This window comes from Vulpes vulpes, chromosome 16 (genome assembly GCF_048418805.1).
Source record: "Vulpes vulpes isolate BD-2025 chromosome 16, VulVul3, whole genome shotgun sequence".
NCBI classification, from domain to species: domain Eukaryota; kingdom Metazoa; phylum Chordata; class Mammalia; order Carnivora; family Canidae; genus Vulpes; species Vulpes vulpes.
In genome coordinates this window covers 22,289,739-22,314,726 of record NC_132795.1, presented here as the reverse complement: position 1 = coordinate 22,314,726, position 24,988 = coordinate 22,289,739, and the positions used below count along the sequence as shown (strand labels likewise).

General features: G+C 38.5%; 1 protein-coding gene across 2 annotated transcripts in view; it reads right to left on the bottom strand.

Annotated features, from left to right (window-relative positions):
* The window catches only part of SATB2 (SATB homeobox 2), a 187,454-nt gene that overhangs the window by 100,687 nt on the left and 61,779 nt on the right, over positions 1-24,988 (bottom strand). For both annotated transcript variants that reach the window (XM_072742826.1, XM_026002597.2), the window contains exons 5-6: positions 7,216-7,342; positions 5,951-6,074 (exon numbers count right to left, since the gene is read on the bottom strand). In XM_072742826.1, coding sequence (XP_072598927.1) covers positions 5,951-6,074; positions 7,216-7,342 — 251 coding nt within the window. The remainder of the gene's footprint in view (positions 1-5,950; positions 6,075-7,215; positions 7,343-24,988) is intronic.

The following is a 24,988-nucleotide window of genomic DNA, read 5'->3' as shown; positions in this document are numbered from 1 at the left end:
CTGAGCACCCGCTTTCCCTCCCTAAGAAAAGAAAGATAAAATAATTAGATATCCTTTACCATAGTCTCCTTGGCTTAGTGAGACTTATTTGTTTGAATAGCAGTGTTATACTAAGAGTAGCTAAGCTGCAGACCGATAATACACTTGCTTTAAAAAAGAACATTTTAAAACCAAGTGAACGGTTACACGTTCTGTCAGTAGGAATGCCCTGTCTCAGCAAGAAGAGTGTCAGAGTAGGGAGAGAAGCTGGCATCTTGTAGCCTCCTTTTCCACGTCTACATGCGGGAGAGAGTATGATGCAGGCAATGAATAATATATGCAATTTTTGCTCATTTTCAGCCTTTTTTATTCTGCTTTGCGGTATGCTAAATTACATATTAAACATGAGATTATAATGATATGTCCATCAACTATAGTAAAGAGAAAAAACTGATCTGGAGAAATTACTTTGTCATGAAAAATTCAGTTAATGTTATTTGGCAGCCTTCTGCTCTCCCTTACTATCCCCATTTCTGAGCTATACTATCAGAATTGAAAACTTTGCCATTCTAATTGAAGGAAACACTTCCTCTGGGCTTTGCAGTACGACAGTAGTCCATCTGAGAGCTCCTCCGCTAAGGTGCTGCTGGTGGCACCCTCATCTGTGAAAGTGGGATGTTGGTACCTGCCTAAGAGAGCTGTAAAGATTCAGAGAGATGATCTGTGTAAAAGGCCTGGCACAAGATGCAGAGTCAATGAGTTCAGCTCTCTCCCCTCCACGCAATCATTTCATATGTTCATGGCAATTACCCAGTTAGGGAATCTTTCCAAGCTGTCATTTGTAAGCCTCCTTCAACAAGAGTCATGAGGTTGGGCCTCGAACTAAAACAAACTCACATGAAAATAACTGAAAGGGACAGCTGGCAACTGGTTAACACAAGACATGATACATCCCCACTACATACATGAATTTAAGACTAAATGAAACAGACAGTTGGCAACTAGTTAAGACAATACTGGTCCACACAATTGATCAGCCTCTTGTCTATAGATAAACACATGGTCAATTTGTTTTTTTCCTCCCAACCCAACTGGCTGCTTGAGTTCACCGTCCGATTATTTTAGCATATTGTACATTTAAGTTGGTCCTTTAATGATCCCCAAATGAGCAAGGCTTGCTCAGGATGACAGGAATAATTACCCTACAGTCTATGTCTTAAAAAGACTATATAAACACCGTATCGCCATCATACTGGAAATCCAGTAACATTTCATGGTTCAGTAATTTCTGCCAGTCTTTTTGTTCCTCAAACATTTGGCAAGAAAACCTCAGCTACGGGCATGGGACAGAGCTGCTTTAAAAACATACCTATATGCTAAATGAAATAAGCCAGATAAAAAGACAAATATTCTATGATTCTACTTTTGAGGTATCTAGAACAAGTAAACTCAGTCAGAGAAGAGAAAGGAAGTCACCTAGAGTTAGGGATGTGGGGAAGGGAATGGAGAGTTATTATGTAATGGCTATCGACTTTCTGTTTGGGGTGATAAAGAATTTTGGAAATAGGGGTGATGGTTGCACAACATCGTGAATGTAATTAATGCCACCGAATTATAAACTTAAACATGATGAAAATGATAAACTTCATGTTATGTATTTTTACCCCAAAAAACAAATTTAAGAAAACATATCTAGAGTCACAGAAAACATGGTCTTTTGGTCCTTCCATTTGATCATCATAACAACCTATGAGGTGGACAAGGAAGGTACTATTAGCTTTACTTATTTTAATGGATCAAAACCCAGAGGACCTGGGATTTCATCTTTTAATTCTTCCTTGAGTAAAGAGAAGTAGGCCACAGAAAGAGGTGGTCATAATGTTTCCAAATTGGAACAGTTAGTTAGAGAAGACTATTTAATAAGAGACCTATGCATAAGGTATGGTAAGTTAGGATGCTCAGCGCAGACTGTATGACTGAAGGGAGAGGCTGGAAGTGGTGACTCAGGGCGACTTCGGAGGAAAAGGAAGAAGCTGTCAGCACTGAAACACATTTGGAAAGGTGAAATCAAAAATAAATACATGGACACACAAATACAACCTATACTTTCCAAGCACCTGGCCAGACAGAGAATAGCAAAATCATGACCTCTCTCCCTTTAAATAAATATATATGCCTCAGCCTGCAATTGTTGCCCTTTTATGGACTTTCCAACTTTTCTTCTGCCTTCAAAAACTGCTCTTTTGACCTGCCGAACACTGGGATGTTGGAAGAAAATACATACTGGCCACTGAAACGTCATTCCTTTATGCAATCACCACACCTGAGTGAAGAAATACCTAAGATGATTTGGTTTAGGGGTAATAAAGAAGAATTAGTTCAAAAAAGGTCTTTTAAAAAACAAAAAACAAAACAAAACAAAACAAAAAACCCTAGTCATTTTTTTTTACTCATGAACTGAGTCTATCTTACATAGCCCAGTAAGCTACTTTCCCCCTGAAGTAAGTAGTACTCTTCTTCCTAGGTTGAAAGCTGTGTTCCTCTCTCACCTTCACTACTGCATCCCCAGCCCACGGCAAAGTGCCTTACTCCTAATTGGGACTCCAGTAATGTTGCTGGAATACACTGTTGAATTAATGTGAACAAAAATGCACATTACATAGGTTGAACCTTAAAAAAATGCATGCACCTGTTCTATGACAACCACAAACAAAATAAGTGAGCTTATCCCCACACTGAAATGCAATCCAGTTACACAAGTGAGGTGAATAATCTGGAATGTGTTAAGGGTAATAGCGGTAGGGATTAATGCTGGGGCCCATATCACATGTCCATGCTTACTGAGGACGACCCCAGTAAGATTTTCCATAATCACATAGCACACAGAAGCCTAAATCAAATCTCCCCAAATTGAATAGAACTGAGCCCTGTTTGATTGAAAATGTACTGGGCATGGACCACCAAATTACTGTATTCACTGTTTCTAGTTCAAAACATTTTAGAGCTGCCAAGAACACCATAAAAATAATAAAACTTTACAGTTTATAGCACTTTCTAAAACATTTTATACTTAATTCATTAAACACATTATAGCAGTGGTTCGCAACCAAGAGTGATTTACTCCCCTCATAGGATATTTGGCAATGTCTGGAGACATTAGGGTTGTCACAACTGGGGGAGGGGGATGGTGGCATGCTACTGGCATCTAGTGGGTAGAGGCCAGGGATGCTGCTACACACCCTACAATAGACAGGACAGCCCCCACCACAAAGAGTTATTCACCCAAAAGATAAACAGGGCCAAGCTGAGAATGCATCAGAATAACGACTACCTGCAAGACATGTATCGTGCTGAATGCTGAGGTGCTGAGGAAGTGAAGATGAATAAGAGATGGGCAGTCCATCAAGTGACAAGAACTGGGACACGGCACCAATAACAGGCTGTGATAAGCCCTGCGACAAGGGTGTGTACAAGAGGCTACCAAGAGCAAAAGAAGCGACTGCTTCAACCCGGAGGCCAGGGTACTTCGCCAGCAGTGACTTTCCAGGTGGAATCTGAAAGATGACTTCATCAAGCAGAGGACAGCACCACATGCTAAACCAGGAGAAATCACATATGCAAAAGCAAGCATCAAACTGAAGGACTCTGGAACTACCAAAGCCTGAGATTAACATGGTGCATCTCCCCAGAAGGCCAATCTCACGTGGACAGAAGGAGAATTTAACAGAGAAAATGATTTTTAGGACATTTTTTAAAATATCAAAGACACAGGTACATGGAGTAGAATATAAATTTTGCATCCTTTTTAAAAATAGCACAAAAAGTTGCTGCTAGACTTGTAATGCTAAGGGTACTAGTTAGGTTGCTCCAGCCCTCAGGAATATTCTGTTGACATTTGAGCAATGGCAAATGTTCCAAAATAATGAATTCCATGTGTTTGGAGCACAAAGAGGATGCAGGTAAAAGGAGGAAGGTGGCAGCTCTGGTGAGAAATCAGCTGGACAGGGCCACTGTAACAATTCTTAAAGGCTATGTCACACAGTCTGCACCTCCTTCAGGCTGGGCACAAGCAGTCACTGGAGGCTCACAGACAAGGAAATGGCAAGATCTCAGTGCTGGAAAAGCAGGAGACAGGAGAAAGGTTACAAGGCAGTTAAGTCTAAACAGGGCAATGGCACGAAGGAGGAAGATTTCAGATATGAAGGCTCTCGGCTCCTGATCTGGGTTCTTTCCTCTCATGTCATCTCTCTAGTCACATTTTACAGTTACAACTAAACCTGATAATCACTCTGGATCAGTTGTGACCAAATTTCCATTGGCTGTAAGAGCCCTGCATAAAATTCTGAATTGTTGATATTAAGTTAGGTGCTTGTCCACTTCCAAGCAAAGCCCATTTTGACTTCCACGTAAATCCAAGAGACAAAGAATTGTGACTAACTGTGAAATTCAGGACAAATGACTGAATTTTTTTCCATAAACTGTTCCTTATCAATCCTTGTATATGATCGGAATAACTTAAAATTCTTATTTCTATAACTTCATAAGCAATCACACTGAAATAAATAAATAAATCAAAGTCCTAGCAACAAGTGTTAGCACCTACATACCTACACATACGTACTGAAATGGCCAAGAGCAGCAACATAACCGGTGGTCATGAAATACGAATGTTCCTTTCTATACAGCTACTACTACTCAGGTGCATGCCTTCTTGAGTATTTGGAAGCAAAAATATTTGCAGCATGCTTTATCTCAGAGGATTTAAAGTCCAAAACATGCTCCACGACACACACAAAAAATACTCAGTTCACACCAACAACATTGTATCTCGATAATAATAGCTGATACTATTAATGGAGCACCATTGTATGCCAGGCACCAGGCCAAGAATTTATATGATTTATCACATTTACTCCTCATTATAGGACTTACAACTATTAGTCTCCTGGTTTTACTTACAAAGAAAGGCCTATAAACCAGGACACAAATCCAGATCTAACTGATTTCAGAATGCATGCTCTTAACCACCAGGCTTCCTGCTTCCCCCAAAGACTCTATTATCCGAGAACGCAGCTCAGGGCACATCAAGTTTCTATGGTTCTTGTCACCTTCCCTTGAACTTGACAGACATGTAATTGGTCCATTGTCTTAAATCAAGTGTAGTAACTCACACAGGAAATGGATTTCCATTCATAGCTTTAAACAATGTCAACCTGAGTTCATGTCATAGCAGTCCTAAGCCACTAACCCTAGCCACCAAAATATTACCTCATCATTAGAGAAAGATCCATCATATGGAAAAGGCAGCCTTTTCCTACTCTGTTCCTTCCTTTATTCTCTCTCTTATTTTTGTGGCTTATTTTAGTTTCTCATCAGTTCACTAAAAATGGAGTATCACTTCTTCTCATGATGCATTTTCACATGGCAAATCCACTGCAAAATTTATACAAATGTATATGATATAAAGATCATCGCTCTTTGCTAGCCAGGGAAAACAGTCAAATAAGTAAAAATCAGTTAAGATGGGACTGACATGGTTGATTCATTCTATTAACTAAATAAAGGAAGATTCCAGAGCCCAAGGCTTTGCAGGGGTGATTGATATGGATTAGGATCGCAACTTCCCACTTAGCCTACTGAGTATGCTTAAGAAGGTAAAGCACCTCTCTGAGTCTTGATTTCTTGATCTATAAAATGGGAGACACTGCTACCCACCTCCTAGGATACACATGAGAAGTTAAAGACTGTAAGTGTGAAATGTTTTAATACACACCCATCACATCAAAGCTCTCAAAAAGTGGTAACTTCTACTTGAGGACAAGAAGCGCCACAACCTCTGCGCATCTTCCACCTGCAGTGTACAGTAACTATGCTAATAGAAGACAGCTGTCTGAGCAGGAGTGCCCCCTCCCACCACGTGGTCCACAGGCGGCCCTCTAGGTTTCCCAGAACCCCACCTGGATATACTGACCTGGGAGAGAGGGCATTCTTTGGCTAATGTGCTCTGGTTCATCTCTTTGAGCAGTTCCTTTAAGGCATTGCGGACTGTGGCGTGGTTCCACTGCTCCGCAGGCAAGTCTTCCAACTTCGAACAACTGGGAAACAGAGCAAGAATGAATGGCAAACCTCAACAAAGGACCCTGGCTGCAGAGGGTCCTTGACAGATTGTGACAGTCACTCCTGGGTCCTCTACCAGTGGGGGAAAACTGCTCAAGATCAGCATCCAGCATGGGCCCTGAAAGAGGGAAGGGGAGCAAGACTGCTTCTCTAGGACTTGGACAGAGCCGTATGCGGTGTCTTTGTTTTCATACTGGCCTGAGAAAAATAGTCACTTTAGATATGAGGAATTATTAATATTTTAAAGTGTGGTTTTTCCAGTTTGTTGGTGAAAACAGCATGGCAATGTGATTATAAACTTCCACAATACAAGTTTAATTATTGGACACCCCTAAGGTTAAATGCAGACAAATGTTCCATCGAATTCGAGGCTGTGAAGAAGGTCCACTCTTCACTCTCCTGGAACAATTCAGAGATGTTGTTTCCCTGACCAAAAATAACTTTTAAGAGAGGACATTAAAGCATTCCTAGACAAGGATGGGAATGTTTAGTCTCTATTAACATACAAAATCTCCAAAATGAGCAAATTCACTAAAGGACAACATTTCTTAAATCATTATTTACAGGCACTTTACAAGACTCTGCAGAGAACTGATGCTTTAGAGGAAAAAAGAAAATTTCCAGAACCTCTGCAGGCCACAGAGTATGCTTCTCTTAAGGCAGTCACCACAAAGGGAAGAAAAAGATGCCCAGTGCCAGCACCTTCCTGGTAAGCCTGCTACACAGGAACAGAACTCAGCCTTCAAAACACAAACCTGAAAACAGTAGAAGTGTTTATTCTTCAAATAGTATGTGCTAAGCATTTAAACAGAGAACCCATTAAATTAGGGGCTGTGGAAAGTTCCCCTCTAAGGGCCACAGATTTTTAATGATTTATCAAGCTTCCCTTAGGTTACCACTTCACTGCTTCTGAAAACAAAACGTAAAACAGTTGGAATGTGGACTATAAAGATGCCTGGTGAAGTGTCCCTCCTTCCCTCCTCTCTCTCCCTTTTTTGTTTTGCATTTCATCCAATGTGTAGAAATTAACAAAGACAGGACATGCTAGTCTCAGCAGCGACTCTCTGACCCACGAGCAGCTCCATGAGTAAGGAAGGGCAGATGTTCAGAGACACGCACCTTTGTAATTGGATTTTCAACGTCACAACATGATAGACATCCTGCAGCATGTCGGCCACTGTTGCGTCGGGTGCATCTGTCACATAGCTGAGGGGGAGAGGGTTCCACCTCCCCAGCTTGATTATTCCTGCAAAGAGAAGAAAAACACAGTAAACACATTTCTGCTATTTATTAAACCTTCTCATTGTTTGCTCAGTGTTAAGAAGGTCATTCAATAGTCAACATTCAAGGCCCACTCAGAGATATTTTACAACCCAGTGCAATAACCTATTTCTTTCTGGCTGACAGCTGAGTTAACTATACAGGAAGATGGGAATGAAAGGATGAGGTTTAATCACGGACAATCAGTTCTTTTATGTTTTCCTGTTTCTTAAATTACTTAGAAAACCATACGGATACTTCCTTCCCCCAAAGTCTTGTTTCACATTCTAACTTAAGACTGATGCTAAATATACCGGACTGCTGATTTCACAGACAAAAAAAAAAAAAAAAAAAAAAGCAAGCCTAAGTAAATAGAAGATTTGGTTTTGAATTGTACAAGAAAATTCCTGTGTGTGGGCTCAGCACACACACAGTCACATCCTGATGTGGTGTGATCCCCAGTGCAAACAGCATTTGGAGCTGATGAAGCAGTTCGAGTTCACTTCCAGATTAGTGTTTCACCAGGCAAAGGGGTTATTTCCAACAGCACAATGATTGACCACAGGTCAGAAATAGCAGAGATGTCTTCAATTTCCCTTTTTTTAAAAAAAATTTTATTCCTCTGCTCTTTTTAGAATGACAATGGTACCATTTCCCTGTGGGTTTCCTGCTGCATATGGTAAAAATCATGACAATGGAGAGACAATAAAGATCCTGATCAAACTTAAGCTATATAAAGCAGTGATTTTAGGAGTACCCTTGTGACAAGAAGATTCATGGGACAGTTTCAGCAACACGTGATAATGCTAACCTATTCATAAATGGACCCATCTTATCTGGTGCAGAGGGCACATATAATGTTGATGAAGAAAATTCCATTTGAAAACACAGTGTAACAAAAATTTTATTTTGTATGCTATGAAAAATCCAATGGTTCCCCAAGATGTCAGAAATTGTCGCAGATCAGAAACAGCTGTTTTAGTGAAAGAAAAGGAACAGATTTTTTTTTTTTTTTTTTTTTTTTGGCAATACAGGTGAGTCCAACTACACTGTTCTTTCAAAATATTTTTTATCATCAAAGAGAGAGAACACCTGTATACCCAAGTGAACTTTTAAAAGCTTCACAAAACAATGCTTTATAGCTATGGAGTAAAATTCCAATAATAGGAAGTGAACTTTCTGGTCAGGGCACGTCCTGTCCAAGATGAAATAAATGAATGCGCAATGCTTGACATAATGCTTGAAAACAGGGAATAAACAGAACAAAAATATTAAAATGATGCACTGTTTCAGTATTAAGATTTAACAATCTGGTGCTGAATATGCTGCAGTATAAATAGTGCCTGGACTCAGATCCAATAAAGTAACACAGCTCTCATTCATAGTACCGTATGTCTCCAGTTCTGGCTCCTTAAGTCACATTTCACTTGCCAAGAAAAGCTGTTTTCTTGTGGGGATAGTTTTCCTAACATTCTCTCTCATGACAATGAAAAGTGCACAGCAACGCAACATAAAGTAGTCGTGAAATGAACATCCAGGGCCCACTGGACAGCCGCTCATGAGAGGCTGGGTCTGCTTCCTTGCTCCTTTTACTCCTCCTGACATTTGAAGATACTAAAAAAGATAACATATAACATGTCTAACATATTTCCTTTTTTAAAAAAGCACTATATAATTTTAAATTCCTTAAAAAAAATCATTATCATGATAGTCCATAACTGGAGGCTAAACTGACCATATTCTAAAGACATGGTATTTCATTTTAAGAAATTGGAAGAAGGAAAAGATGAAGTCAGCAACTGTACCCTATGCCAGATGAGTAGAAGCAGCCGATTTTGTGGGTCATTTTGGTGACTAAGAATACAAAGGTAATATGAAGCACAGGATGCCTCCCGCAAATTGCCACGCACAACTCTAGCGAGGGTACTTGCACGCTGCTCTATGTCACTGCTTCTTCCTCTTTACTGCTGAATAGTGTTCCACAGGACAGATATACCACAATGCAATCAGGCACAATGGAATACCTCTGTATGATTTCATGTATATAAAATGCAAAAACAAGCAAGACTACAGGACCAATCTGTGAGGACTGAAGTCAGAAAGAGGTCACCTCTGGACAGCAGGGGCAACTGGCTGGAAAGAAACATAAAGGGATTTTCTTGGTTTGGCTGGTGATTGCATGGGTATAAAAACTGTCAAGTTCATCAGCTGCAACACATACTCTGCATACATCGTACCGTATGTATACTGTAGCTCAGTACAAGAAGAGGATTGGGGGAGGGATCTCTGCAGGAAATGATAGACAAATCACTCTACTGGAAATAGTAATACTCCATTTAGGTAAATTCTCCACCTTGATGAGCTGGAAGGGGACTTGTCTGGGCTGGAATGAGACACACACAGGTGTCTTCACAACACTTAATACCTCCACAGAGAGCAGCTGCTACAGGTTGCTCTCTACATCTTGGAAGACAGCTAATTGACACATGCTATTTTCAGGCGATGGGAAGTGGCATGTGCTTTTTCTTTTTCACACCATATTGTATAACCTGGTCCTAGAAGTCACTTTCTTGGCTCTACCATCTACCAGGGTTTTCAGGTGCAAGATCTGCTAAGATAGCTATGTCTAGAAGCTGCTCTCCTCTAGCCAGGCAACAGGGACTTGGAGTAACTCTTTTTAATAATAAGCCCTTCCTTGAAACAAAGTCTTTGTCTGATGTATGAACCGTCTTTTGAAATACATCCCTTGAGGACGCTTGGGTACCTTAGCAGTTGAGCGTCTGCCTCGGGCTCAGGCATGAACCCAGGATCTGAAATGGAGTCCCACATTGGGCCTCCTGCATGGAGCCTGCTTCTCCCTCTGCCTTGTCTCTGCCTCTCTCTCTCTCTGTCTCTCATGAATAAATAAATAAAATCTTTTAAAAAAAATTAAATACATCCCTTAGATACAGTCTTCCTTCCCTAGTATAAAATAGACAAAGATATTACTTGGGTTAGAAGTTAAATGTTAATTGAGGAAATCAAACTGGGAAGCAGTATAACACAGTGACTAAGAACGCAGGCTTCCAAGTGAAATGGCCTCTGTTCACACCCTGGCCCCTCCCCATACTATGTAATCCCAGAAAGTTATTTAATTTCTCCATACCTCAATCCTCTCTCTCTATAAAATGGAATAAAAGTACTGACCTCATTGGAATATTGTGCAGATTAAATGTAAAGCCCTTAGTACAGAGCCTGAATACAATTAATCTCAACAATTAGCTGTTTACAGCAATTATTTAGACATTTTTAATGCTTCTTAAAAAAAGATAGTCAACTTATGACTCAAGGTTGTTTTTATGACTTCATTATCTTTCCATCTTTAATTGGGTCATGTGCCTGTTAAAGGCCCTCATTATTTTAAATCAAAAAGGAGGACTGCACATCAGTGATGCCCCTCCCTCTTCTCCCACTGCCCCACTGCCTCTTTCCCATTCATCTCTTCCATCCTTGCCCCTCCGTGCCTTCTTTCCCTTCACCTAGAAACAGGTTCAGAGTTCCCTTACTTTAAAAGTAACAAAAACATGACAACAGTCTCCTTCTCTTCAGTCTCTCATTTTTTTGCACCACCAGATGTCCCAGAAGTGCATGTCCAACTCTTCATGGTACCTCCACTGCCTAGCTATCTATTTTCAATGCTTTCCAAGAGGAAATGGAGGCTCAGAAGGGTTGCCTTGAGTGGTATGACCAAGGCAATAACTAACCCAGATTTGATCTAAATACCACACTGCCACTCTTCTTAGCATTCTGTAAGTCACAGTGGTTCGAGTGCGAAACACAGAAGAATAGAAACAAGTTTGGTTCCAACTTTGGAACGCCCTAAAATGCCCAACTCAGAAGCACACCCTGTGGGTCAGAGGTCAGGGGCGAGGCCTGGAGTCAGTGTGCAGCCTCCTCTGCTTGTCAGCTGTGAGACTTTGGGAGAGAAGGCTAGTGTTGTCTCTCCAAGACTTTGTTTCTGTTATCAGTAAAATGGGGATAAAAACAATGCCTACCCTTGAGAGGTGTCACAAGGCTTTAAATGAGAATGAGAATTCAGCACTGGGACTGACCCACAATGAATGCTCGGTAAACATCAAGGGAGAAGTAGATCCCTGGGAGTTTTTTAGTGTAGATGTAACACCACCAAAGCCAAGTGATAGGAAGATTAATCTATAGTGAATGCAGGTGGATTAAAAGAAGGCGATATTCTAAGGAGGTGGGGGGAGCAGGGTAAAGAGCTGAAAAATTCAGACAGGTGTGTCTAAATATAACCATGAACAGCCCCTTCCTCCCTCCCTCCACTTAGGGATACAGACTCTACCAAATGTTACAGAAGAGGCTATGGGCCTGCTGGGGATATCTGGCTTGCAGTGCTAGAGAAGCCTCAATAGAAACAGCTGGTATACGAATAGAATTTTCAACCCTCACACTGTATGAGTAGGCTTTACAAATCTGAAAAGTGAAAAATCAATGATTACATTAAATGGGACTATATGCATGCACATACCCACACCTCAGGCCCAGCCAGGCACACAAAAAATGCCCAATAAATGACAATTCCCATTTCTTCCCTGAATACACTTCACACTCTCACTGTGAAGTACTGATTTCTATCGTTCACTTCTAGAAACAGTACACATTCTTCAAATTCTCCCTGAAAATAATTCTAACCCGGATCATCCCAGCCTTTTGTCTAAGTAGCCATGTAGTAAATATTCCTGGTCAGTCTGTGTATCTCATAAAGAACTTACTTTATCACACCTTTTATACTACTTTACAGTTTGTGAAGTGTTTTTTGTTTTTTTGTTTTTTCTTTTTCCAAAGCATTAGTTCATCCTCATGAGGACAGCAAGGGGTCAGTATTATACCTGGAAGTGAGCTGAAGAGCGACTTTTCAAACACATCAGTTGATGACAGCCAGGTCTAGGTCTGGGCTTCATCTGACAAGTTTTGCAGCTACTGGACCAAAAACCTTTCTTCTCAGCTCTGCTCATGTGCCAATGCTCAACCACACGATGGGCCTCCGGAGAGCCTGGTCACAGCTTGTCTACAGTCACACGTCAGATAGGGTCTTGATATTTAATGTTAAACAACAGAATATATGAGACCAATGAGCAAACGGGTGACAAGCCCAAAAGACTGAGACTTCTCTAGAAAAAACAATCTCCCACAACAGTGCCATTTCGGACATCAACATTTCCTAAACTGTCTTTCTTATTCCCAAGGAATTTATCATCTTGCAAACATTTACAAAATACCTGCTGCTGAGGACTGCTACAGATGCAGTGTCAAACTCTTTGAGTCACAAATTATGGGACTTTTTATTTGGGGCTTTAAATTCATAAAAATGTTAATGTGACTGAATCAAGCACAATATAAATACTGTTCATAATATCCAGACAAATCTGTTCACTAAAATACAAAGGACCTATATGCACTCTTTGTATAATGCCTTCAGACCAAATAACAAAATGCAATTGTAGGTAAATCTCTCATTACTGACATAAAATTAGGTTGGGAATGGAGGCAATTTTTGTCTAAAATTAAAAAGTTGCAGTAATGGAAACCATTTCTACTCTCTCAAAGCAGTGCTCTATCAGAGTCAGAGTTGACACATCATAAAAAAAGAAATTTCAAAAAAGTGATCTTTGTTCATGTTTGTTATCAGTATGTAACCTATCTCAAAGAAATCAAATATTCTTCTCGGTAGATACATCATCATTCATATCATTAGTATTATTTACCTCTAACTATATGAAAAGAAGAGAGGTGATAATACACAGTAGAACATATCAATATTTGATTGAAGTTCTTAGAAAGTCAGTCACTTCTGGGGATAAAATAAAATGTGGTGATAATACAATATAATCTATACAATAGAAAGGTTGTATTAAGCACTAATCATCCAACCATTCAAAAAATTTTTCTTCTGTTTCTCTAGCACAATGCACTAAGATGCAAACATAACCCTTATACACACTATCCCTAGAATTATGGAGCTCACAAATGAGTAGAGAAGCTTATTACTACTATATACACAGCTAAGTGAAACCACTCTTAAAAGAAACCAAAGTGACAGCATTTACCCCCTGTGCTTCAAAAATGAGAAACATTTACTTCATAAAGGCCTGCAACAGATTGCCTGGAAGTACATGAGAATAATTCTCACGGTTTGCTGTGGCATATACATATATGCTGATAAAATCAGTACATATTGGGTGTATTGCAGAATAAAGCCCACAAATCAATCTGAGAGACAGATAAAGGAAGCTAGCAAGATATCAGCAGTACTCTTATTATACAGCTCAATAAATATTTTTTTTTTATTCCAGGTGCATCTTAACATTAATTTTCAAAGCAAAGTAAAAACTCAGCCAGGGAAAAGAAACACAAACAAAAGAGACAAAGGCTGGGGTCTATATACCTCATAACTCCCTGAAAAAGATCGGAGCAAAGGAGTATCAATAAAAAAAAAAACTCCAACCTCAGAACTAAGCCTTGGGGCTTCTGGTTCACGGTATTATTTCCGCAATACAGCAACTGCTGATGGAGCCCCTTGTAAAAACGAGAGAACTCATGACGCTGATTGCATCAGTTTATCCTCCTCAGTGGCCGTGTCCCTATGGTATAGCATATAATTTTCTGTTGTTCAGCTATGCTTTGTTAAAGAAATTAAAAACTGTCTGTCCCATATAATAAGAACACAGAATTATTTATCCATAAATCAGTTCACATGAAACCACTACCCAGCAGTACATAATAACTCAGCCTGGGTTTCTAACCTGGGCATGACTGTGGTATATCATCAAATTGTAGCAGCAAAAATGCATAAATTACAGTTATTATTGTTAAACCTGTGGTGGGAATGACTTCTCAATGAGGAAAGAGAAAAGAGGCAAAACAAACATGATTTCTTAAGTATACACATCGTCCTTAATGCATAGCTTACCCATACCCCAATAAAACTTAGCAGGACTCTTCTACGCCTTCTGCATTGATTTTTAAAGACTAGCTCTATTTCAAAAGTTTTGCATTGGGGCAAAAGTAAATGAAAAGTGAAATAGCATTCTAGCATTTTACATTATTCAGGTGCCATTATAACTTCCTCGAATTATCGAAACCTCAAAATGCACTTGTCTAGGAACCTACAATACACTTAATCCTGTGTTTGTAACAATACAAAAGAAATCAACAGACAAAAATAAATAATTCAATGATTCAGAATAAATGTTGAAGCCATACTGTTATATAAATTTATCTAAAATCAATAGATACATGACACACACACCAAACGCTCTGCCTGCAACAATTCAGGTATTTATGACAAACACATAATTTTTTTTTATTCTTTAAGAACATTAACTTTTATTCTTAAATACTATCTGTATCAGGAACATTATGAGCATTAAAAAAATAAAACATGGGGCACCTGGCTGGCTCAGTCGATAAAGCATGTGACTCTTGATCTCAGAGCTGTGTGTTTGAGCCTCATGTTGGGAGTAAAGTTTACTTTTAAGAAAACCTGAAATATGAATTTCAGAGCACTTTCTGAATAAACTATGATGAGATACTGCTGTCTACTAATCTTTTCTGGAGCTGATCACCTCCTTGTGCTACAGAAACATTCTACTAAAAAACTATATGCAGTACCATTTCGTGCCTTGTAATTCTATACATGGTTTTTACATTTTGCAGCATAAAGATTTTGTCTCATGTAATAGACGCTGCTTCACATTTGGGAAACGTTATGTTATAACCCTGACTTTTATTAGATTATTTAATATAAGCACTAAGTAACTAGACTAAATTAATAAAGACTCTATTAAAAAAAAAAGCAGAAAGAGAGAGAGAGAACAAAATTATTCCACAAATTAAATAAAACTTTCTGAAGTTGGTATTTTAAAAACCTTTATTTAATTTTCAAAATTCCAATTCTTCTGAAAAACAGCCAAAATATTGGTCAGGATATGAAAAAAATATGGTTGGCATTTAGTTATTTGTTTCATAAGAGTGCCATTCAAAACTATTACATGGGGAAAGAGGACAAATGAGAAAGAAAACTGTTATGAGAAATTATTTGGGATCAGTTCTAAGCTTCTGACACTGGTTAAAAATTATTTCATCTGGTATATATTTTCTTATTATTGTTCTCAGTTTAATCACTATCTAAAAGAGTTTCAAACTAAAGGATTAATTTTGGCAGGTAACACATACTTCTTTTTTTTTCCTCCTTTCTAGTCACAAATATATTTGCATAAAGAGATTTCCCTCTAGCATTTGTCCCCTTAAAATATCTTCAATAATCAAAGACACAAGGGAAAAAGTATACTTTTTTAAACACACTTTGCTACATTTTAGCAGATGCTATTCATAACTTATGTTTAGCCAGTGTTTCTGCATCCTCTGGGGTAAGAAGTATCCACCGAAGATCTAAAAATACAGTTGCTGCACATATTTCCCATCCTAATTAATTACATGTATTCTTTTAGTCCGGAGCTCCAATGTTGCAGTGTTTTCCTGATGACCTAGCTTTCTAGGTACCTACTCCATCACTGGGCTCAAGACCCTCGGAAACCCTATCAACTGCATGCTCCCAATTATATATTCCAGAATTGTCCCTCAGGCATATTCTGTTTCCTATAATTTAAGGTTACATAATATCTGATCCTAAGGGCAATATTATGATGGCATGTTGATTATCAAAGAAAATGTTGCCATATAATATGCAGACAAAAAGTATAGTCATTTATGTTGTACATTTTTATTCATGTGCCAACTAATCTGATTTCATAGTAATTTGTTAAGAAACTGCAAGACATGGAAGCAAATATGGCTGTAACTATTACAAAATGGCAACTGCTTTTGGTTTGGAGGCATTTTGTTTTGTTTCTGTTTCTTTTGTTTTGTTTGGGGTTCCTTTAAGAACATTTTAATAATTTTTGCTTTCAATACATCTTTATACAGACTTACCATTATATCTAATAATGTACATGGTTAACAGGTTTCAGAGAGCTCCCATTCAAAAGAGTTCTGAAAATTCCTTATTTCCTTTTTTGGGGGGGAAATGTACTATCTCAAAACAGCAAACCACATTTTAAATATGGCACTATCATTTTAATGGCTCTGCTACAGAAGCCAAGTGTCTAACACATAGGTGCTTGCTCATTAGGCAAATGTTATTTGAAGTGAAACAATGGTAGATCTGTAGCCACAATATACATGGTGATGAATAATGACAACAGTCTCTCTGGGCCCCCCAAAATACTCAGCCATGTTAGAAAAATGCCATAAGAATCATTGGGTAACTGAATGTGATAGACACCTATCAATCATTCCTGATGAGATGTATAGTTATCCCATGGTAGCTGGGCCAAACAGCTGGAGATGATCTGGTAGATAGATGAAGGTCAGGAATGGGTTATTCTCCCCGCCCCCCGCCCCCCGCCCCATTTCCAGGGCTTTGCAGTTTAGTGACAACTGTGCTGTTGAGAGAGGTCAGATGAAGTGAATGGGTTCCAAGTTCAGCCCTAGAGGAGTCATGGGCCCCACCCTGACTTCTGGAACATAAAGCTCCAGAGACAGATTCCAGGAGATGCTGAGGATGAACCAAATTTGAGAAGCACTGCCCAAGATGTCCAGTAAAAAATGACATCTACCTGAAGTAGGGATAAAATCAATTCTCTGACTTTTAAGAAAAGCACAAAGACACCACAATATTCCCAGATTTCTTTTTTCCAATTCACTAGCAAATGTTTTCATATTTTTCAAGTAAAGTCAAGAAAAATTAGAAAGTTATGGTATGTGAGAAGAAAAATGGGGTCAGGAGTGCATTGTAACTATTCCTTTTTAATTTTGCAGGATTTGGCATATACTGAATAGGTAAAAACAGAAAAAACTGGTTCATATATGCATGAAATCCAATCTCTTTACTTAGACTATAAACTACCAGAAAGCAAGGGCCATGTCATTAACTGTTTTCTACAACTCTAGCTACAGCCCCATATGCATAAGAAGAACTAAACTACAGTGTGTATATGACAATCATGTAACAAGAAAACCACACTGTCTGGAAGACCAGTAGACTGAGAATCAGGATATCCAGGGTTAGTCTTAGATCCACCCCCTGTCAGCTGTAGCTCTGCACCTATGGGCAACCCATTTAACTTCTCTGGGCCCTTTTATTCTCTTCCATAACATGGGGATTTAAAAGCAAAAACGGAATTAAAACACCACCACAAATAACAAAAAATTCCCCTGCCTGACTCACAAAATGATAACTATAATAAAACATGAGCTAAACACTGAGAATTATAAAGCACTGTATGAACACATGCTGGTATTCATGAATTGTTAGTTAACATAAAAGAGGTAAGCTTTGCATTTTTTTTAGAATGCTTTTAAGGGAAAGTTTCCGTTATTTAAACAAAAACATGAATCTTCTAAAATGTCACTGGCTAACATGGCAAGTCATCTGACGTAATCAAAAGAATCTGGGGCAAGTCACTTAATCTCTCTGATCCTCCATTTTACCATCTTTAGGAAAGACTGCAATCTGGGAGGTGTTTAGGAACTGCATCTTACCACCTGCCTACTACTGCAAAGCATACCAGAGATGGATGGATGTATAGATGAAATAGATGAAAGGTAGTTGGGTAGGTAGGTAGGTAGGAAGCAAGGAAGCCAGGAAGGAAGACAGATGGAGGAGGGAAGGAAGAAGGGAAGGAGAATGACCCACTCTGCCATAACCCACGGACAGCACTATCTTACTTTGCAGACTCACCCAATGTACCCTACCAATACTATCCCCAGCATCCTGCTAACCCCCAACAAGCAGACAATGGAGCTCCTCCACTCTTAGCACCTTGGATGTCCAGGAAGACCAGCACAAAAGATATTCTAGACAGCTGCTGAAGGTACAAAGAAAGGCCTGAGGGGCTAAAATCCTCAAATCAAACTTTCTCATGGAATTCAAGCCACCCCAGAGACTTATTGACGATATTCCTCCTTATAGCTCTGACGTTCTAAATCAAAGCACTACCCAAATACTTTGGGGCCCAGTTATGGTGACTTTGATAACTGTCATTTTAACCACACAATAAGCCTTCAAAACTGTGAAAATGAACTCAACATTGAATTGGTGGGTTGATTTTTCTTTCATTAAAATTCTACTTTTCTATTAAAAAAATGGCAAGCACCCAGCTTTTTGTGTCTCAGGGAGGGCTCATTTTCAAACTTTCAAAGTATAGTAAACAACTTCTAAATTCAGGATAACTGAAGGTCTGCCAGTTGGTGAACAAAACAACAATGGCTTTCATATCAACCAAGAAAGGGAACGTGGCTCAATCAGGATTTTTTCAAACTGAGTATCATTTTGCCAAATGTACTTCTTACTAAAATAACAAAGCTACTGCCTAAAGACTATTAATGAACTACTTGAATAAATAGAATTATGTTCATTACTTCTTTACGTTAAAATTATTAAGAGTAACCTCCCCAGGGATTCTTTTGATAATGAAAAACAATAACACAATTGTTAGCACAAGATACTCTCAGATGAATGTTACACTTCCATAGCACCAAAGAGAAGAAATAAATTGTTTATATGCCTAGACAAATAAGTAATTTTCTCTCCTTAAATATACATTTGTACAGATCTCCCTCAATTTACAGTGCGGTGATGTCTTGATGAATGAATGTATCCTAAGTTGAAAATACCTTAAGTTGAAAATGCATCTAAACATACCCTACCCTACCAAACATCATAGCTTAACCTAGCCTACCAGAAATACACTCAGAACGCTTAGTTAGCCTGCAGTTGGGCAAAATTACCTAACGCAAAACCTATTTTATAATAATATTGAATGTCCATGTAATTTATTGAACACTGTACTGAAAGTGAAAAACAGACTGGCTATCTGGGTAAGGAACAATTGTAAATGCGATGGTTGTTGACCCTGGTGATCGTGGGGCAGCTTGCAGTTCGATAGGGTGTTATTATATTCACTTTATAACTAGCCATCAAAAAACTGGATGTTTCTTTTATGCTTATCATGGGATTGCTACGTCACTACACTAGAAGAAAGTAACTAACCCAAGTTATCTAATTAAATGATGAACCAAGTTATCACATTAAACTTAATTCACGGGATCCCTGGGTGGCTCAGTGGTTGAGCGTCTGCCTTTGGCTCAGGGCGTGATCCTGGGGTCCTGGGATCGAGTCCCGCATCGGGCTCCCTGCATGGAGCCTGCTTCTTCCTCTGCCTGTGTCTCTCATGAATAAATAAATAAAATCTTTAAAAATAAATTAATTAATTAATTAATTAATTAAACTTAACTCACACCGAAACAAATAAGTTATCAGCTTTTAAGTTCTGACATAACACTTCTCAGTATGATTCATAGTAAGTTAAACTTACTTTAGTTAAATGGTCACAGACATTTATTTATCAGTTTGTGGTTTTTATACATTTGGAAACATCTCCAAACCAGTCAGTCATAATCAGTCAGGGACTATCTCATTCATCTGAATGCCCTAGTCTGATGACTGACACTTAGTAGAGGCTAAAAAAAAAAAAAAAAATGCTTGCCTAATATTATCGAAACATGATTATGTTCTAAGAACTATGAATCCAATAATGATTGCAAATTTTCTCCCCAACCACATCTATATGACATATAGCTTTAGCATTTAATTTGTATTTTGTCGGGCAGCCCCGGTGGCGCAGCGGTTTGGCGTCACCTGCAGCCTGGGGTGTGATCCTGGAGACCTGGGATCGAGTCCCAGTGTCGGGCTCCCTGCATGGAGCCTGCTTCTCCCTCTCCCTCTGCCTGTGTCTCTGCCTCTCTCTGTGTGTCTATGAATAAATGAATAAAATCTTTTTAAAAAATGTATTTTGTCAAGTAAAATAAAGAAATTAGAAGCAACAGCTTTGCTTCTTGCTACTGAATTACTTGATGACACAAAATATTGGATTGGGGTGATACATGTAATAATGCTTATAATAAACCATAATAAGACTCCTAAAAAGAAATCTTTTATTCATCCGTAAAGCAAGCCATGTCAAGCAAACCCACGTAAACAAGTTGTTATGGTACTGTATTTGAGGCACAGCGATTTCTTTCTCTGGCCTAGTCACAATGATGTAGACTATCTCAAACTGTTTAATGTTTCTTGCCCCTCTACTGGCAAGAAATAATTTGGGTTACAAAATGACTTCACATAAGTTATTAGCTATGTTAAATATCCAGCAATTTTCAGTATGAGCTTGATTTAGACAACTGACAAACAGAACTCAGTTTTCTCTAACTCTTTATGCACCCAAACCTGGAGATAAAGCCCCAATTTTTGTCTTCTTGAATTTCCAGCTCCTGCTTGGTTCACAGAACCTTTTATTCTTTTCTCACAAAATGCCGCTTTAGTATCAAAATATTTTCTCAAGATCTGCTCTAATAGAGTCATAAGACATGCTTGAGATTTCCATATTTGCTGTCTCTATTATCTTTTTGGAAGACAATTACTGTTTCACCCCAGGGCATTCAAAGTAACTGTTGCAATAATCCAAAAATTCAATTGCCCAGAGTGGGTATCCTTATATAAACATTCATTCTGGACAATTTAAGGTATTTGCTTTTGCAAATGTAAGTCCTACAGATTCGTTTTACCAAAAAAAGACAATAATATTTTGCATCGAGAGAAAAATGACCTTTCAAAGTCACCACAGCACAAAGGGAAGACATAGTCTCGCCAGTCTCAGGAAAGCCCAAGGTCCTCAGGGAGAAGAAGCCAAGTGAGAGTGGAGAAAATCATAAATGCCAGGCTAGTTTGCTTCATCTACCCTGAGACACTGCCCAAGTGTAACCTGACCCATGGTTGTTAGTGAAAATATCACCTCTATTGTTAACTTACTCCCGGCAAATACATTTCTGTTTTAATGGAAAAGAAGATCTGGGTTCACACTCATCAGACCCAACGGAAGGCCATATTAGCAATTTGGCAGGTGCCTGAGGGCCATACCTAATCTGCATAAAATGAAGCAGATTGCAACCGCCCTCATCTTTTTTATTTTTAAACTGGTTTTTGAAGCCGAGCATACATAAAATCTCAGAGGGAGAGACAAGAAGATGGTAGTGCATACATTTTCCTTCATGCCTTGATTTTCATTCTTTTTGTACAAACCATGTTCCTGAATGGCTATTTACTGAAACCAAGATAACAAAATAAAAGGTGCTAGAAAAGGAGTAGGCAGGGATCACAAATGCTGCAAAAAAAAAAAAAAAAAGAAAGAAAGAAAGAAAGAAAAGAAAAGAAGAAAAGAAAAAAGTCTTATATCTTGTAATAGATCTTCACAATCCTCCATAGTATAATTTTAAATCAGTTTGAATTTGAATTCAGTGTTCTTTTATTTTGTAAAGACATGCTAAATGGAAATGTGCTCTGAATTTGGGAAACAAGCTAACAGAAATTCCAAGACTAATAATTATTTGTAAACCTATGATCTGTCTAATAGAGAAAAATGTTATATTAAGTATCACCATTATCATCTCAACACTGGTTTCTGCTGCTCATAGGATAATTTAAAGTGACAGTGCTCTTTATATCCTAGGAATTTATCATCAAAGTCATTCCCATTCAAGACTGGGTGAATCTGAGAAATAACTTTCAGCAATAATGAATGGTGGATAATGCAAGCCACACAAAATCTGGAGAAGAATACACGCACAAAGGTAAATGTAACAGACAATTTTTTTTAAATGGGGTTAATGTGGACATTGAAGTCTCAAAAGAGAGCCATGATAGAATTTGGTCTCTGTTGCTTTAGAAAGACATATAGAAAGTGTTTAGCAGGATGCTAGGGAGCACAAGGATGTTACAAGAAAAAGGTTCCACCTCACTGAAGCCGTATCTTTATCTTAAGTATTAAGGTCATTAAGGTCAAAAAAAGGGAATGCCAGGTGGTTTTAAGGGAGAAAGATAAGGGGATCTTGAAGTTGCTTCACAGGGAAATAAGAAGCCATTGTAGAACATTAAGAAATGATTGAGAGATATCAGTCTACCAGTACCAACAAAAGGCAGGTACTAGCTTTTCTTGAGCTACAGAATCTAGGTCATAGGAGAGACTACTGCATAACCTGGACCATAGAGGAACTGAACTACTGTGGCGCTGGATTGAAGAGAGGGTGTTTGCTGGCCACCGTGGAAGGAACCACACAATGTGAAGACAGGCGAGACAGACAGGCAGGGATGCTATCAAGTGAAAAATACTAGATTAGAATCAGAAGACCAAGTCACCTACCTCTCAGTTTCCTCCCTGGAAAATCAGCTCACAATGGTCTCCATCTTAAGGACTGCTAAAGGCATGATATGAGGTAACAGGAATTCAGGTTCTCTGTAAATTCTAAACTGCTGGCCAAAAGTAAGCTGTCAGTGTTGTTGACATTATAAAGAGTCAACACAATGACGGAGTTTCAAATGACTGATTTTGGGTTTAGAATCTTAGAGTCAGGAGGACTTTATTTTCTGACAGTAAGAGTAAAATTCCTCAAGAGCTAAGTAAATGTTCTACAGCTTGAGTGGTGATGAACGGGCCAATCTTTGAACTTTTAAAGACAAGGATATAGATAAGATTTAACCAAGTTAAAAAAAAAATTCATATTTGACCAGGAAAGGACATATAATTATGGACTCTTAAGAATGGAGGTTTTTTTGTCACTCCCTATATGGAAACAAAGGACAAAATTCCAGTGACTGCAAAGAATCCACATTTTTAAGTTCTTACTATAAGCTGGACACTTTCTCCTTATGTTAATTTTCACAAAAATCCTGAGATATAAATGAGTGTTTCTGCTTTAGATTAGGCTAGATAACTTGCTTAAGGTCACAAAAATGTTATATGGCAGATACTAGAAGCCAGGTTCACTTGACTCCAAAGACTATATTCCCACCTTCCCACCCCCACATCATGGCACCTCTTATTTTTTGGAGAACTCCAATTAACCTCTGAGATCCAACTCGCACAATACCTCCAGCAGGAATAGCACTCTTCCTATCCATACCCCCCACCCAACTACTACCAAGAATTAATCTCACTGCAAATGTATTTATTCACGAAGCAAATAATGACAGTTCATGTGAAATCTCCTTTCCCCATTAAACTGCAGGCTACTCAATGGAGCTTCCTTTTAGTCATCCTTATAGCTCTAGCACTAAACTGAGCACCTGGCATAAAATAGGCATCCAATAAATATGTAATGAATGAGTCAACAGAATTTAAAGACTCCAAATTGCCATTAAGTAACTTGATACCAACTCTCTCATGCTATTACTTTTATTAATTGCCCTTATTCATTTATTGAGGGTAAACTAGGAGTCATAATAGAGTTGTTCTAAGTGTCTTAGACAAATACACTTATTTAATCCTCAAATTATTTCTATAAAGTAAGAATTATCTCTATTTTAAAGATTAAGGAGTAGTAGCAGAAAAAAGATTAAGCAACTTACTATATAGATGCATAGCTTATAATAATGATAATAATTCCAGAAATTAAGTGTTTATTTTGTGTCAAGCACAACACTAGGATTTAACCTATAGTATCTCCTTTGATCTTCACAACAAACTAACGAGGTAGATGTTATCATCACATTTTGCAGATGATAATACCAGAGGACAAAAAGGTTAAGTAGTTTCTCAAGTTACACAGCTAACAAACAGTGCAACTACTATTTATATTCAAGTTTTTATGACTCCAAAGCCCACATTCTTTCTACTATATCAAGATCCTTTCTACTATGTTGCCTAAATCTTTCTATTTTAAATACCTGAGATAAGCCCTTGAGATAAAATAAATCTCTAATAGATTATTTAAATCTAAATTGGTCACATTTAATAAATGGGTCATCAGAATTTAAAATAACATTATGTGCAGGCAAAAGGAGGCCCAGGAGTGTAGGCTGATTTAATGAACTGAATCAGTTGTATTTTGTCAGACCCAAAATACCATATATCGTTTTTGAACACAAAGAGCTGTGTAATACTGTCTTTCAAATGTATCATTAAGTTTTTTCACCCATTCGTTTTTAACATTTATGGAGTGTTTACCCTGATACTACAAGTACACAGTGGTGAACAAGATCTGCCTGGTGCCTACACTCATGAGACTTAGAGTCTACTAGGTTTAACAACAAGCAAAGACATAATTAAAAATTTAACAAGTGCTAGGCATGAAAATAATAGGATGCTATGAGAAAGAATAATCAAGTAGTCAGGGAAAATGGCCCAAGGGATGAAAAGGAACCTGCCTTGCAATGAGACTAGTGAAAAGGGGGTGCCACTCCAAAGTGGGGGAAAGAATGGAGGATGGTCATGAAGAAGGGAAGCTTGCCTAGGCTGAGTTAATGAAGGACAGTGAGACTGGAAGCAGGAATGGGGGGAGGAAGTGGCAAAGGATGAGGACAGATTAGAAAGATCTTTGCAGGTCACGGCAAGTATTTGGATTTTACTCTGAATTACACAGAAAATCAGAGAAGGGTTTTAGGAAGGTAACCGGCATTGTTCCACTGTATTTAAGCCACCACCACTCAGGCTACAGAGGATGGGTGGGTGAATTTGAGCAA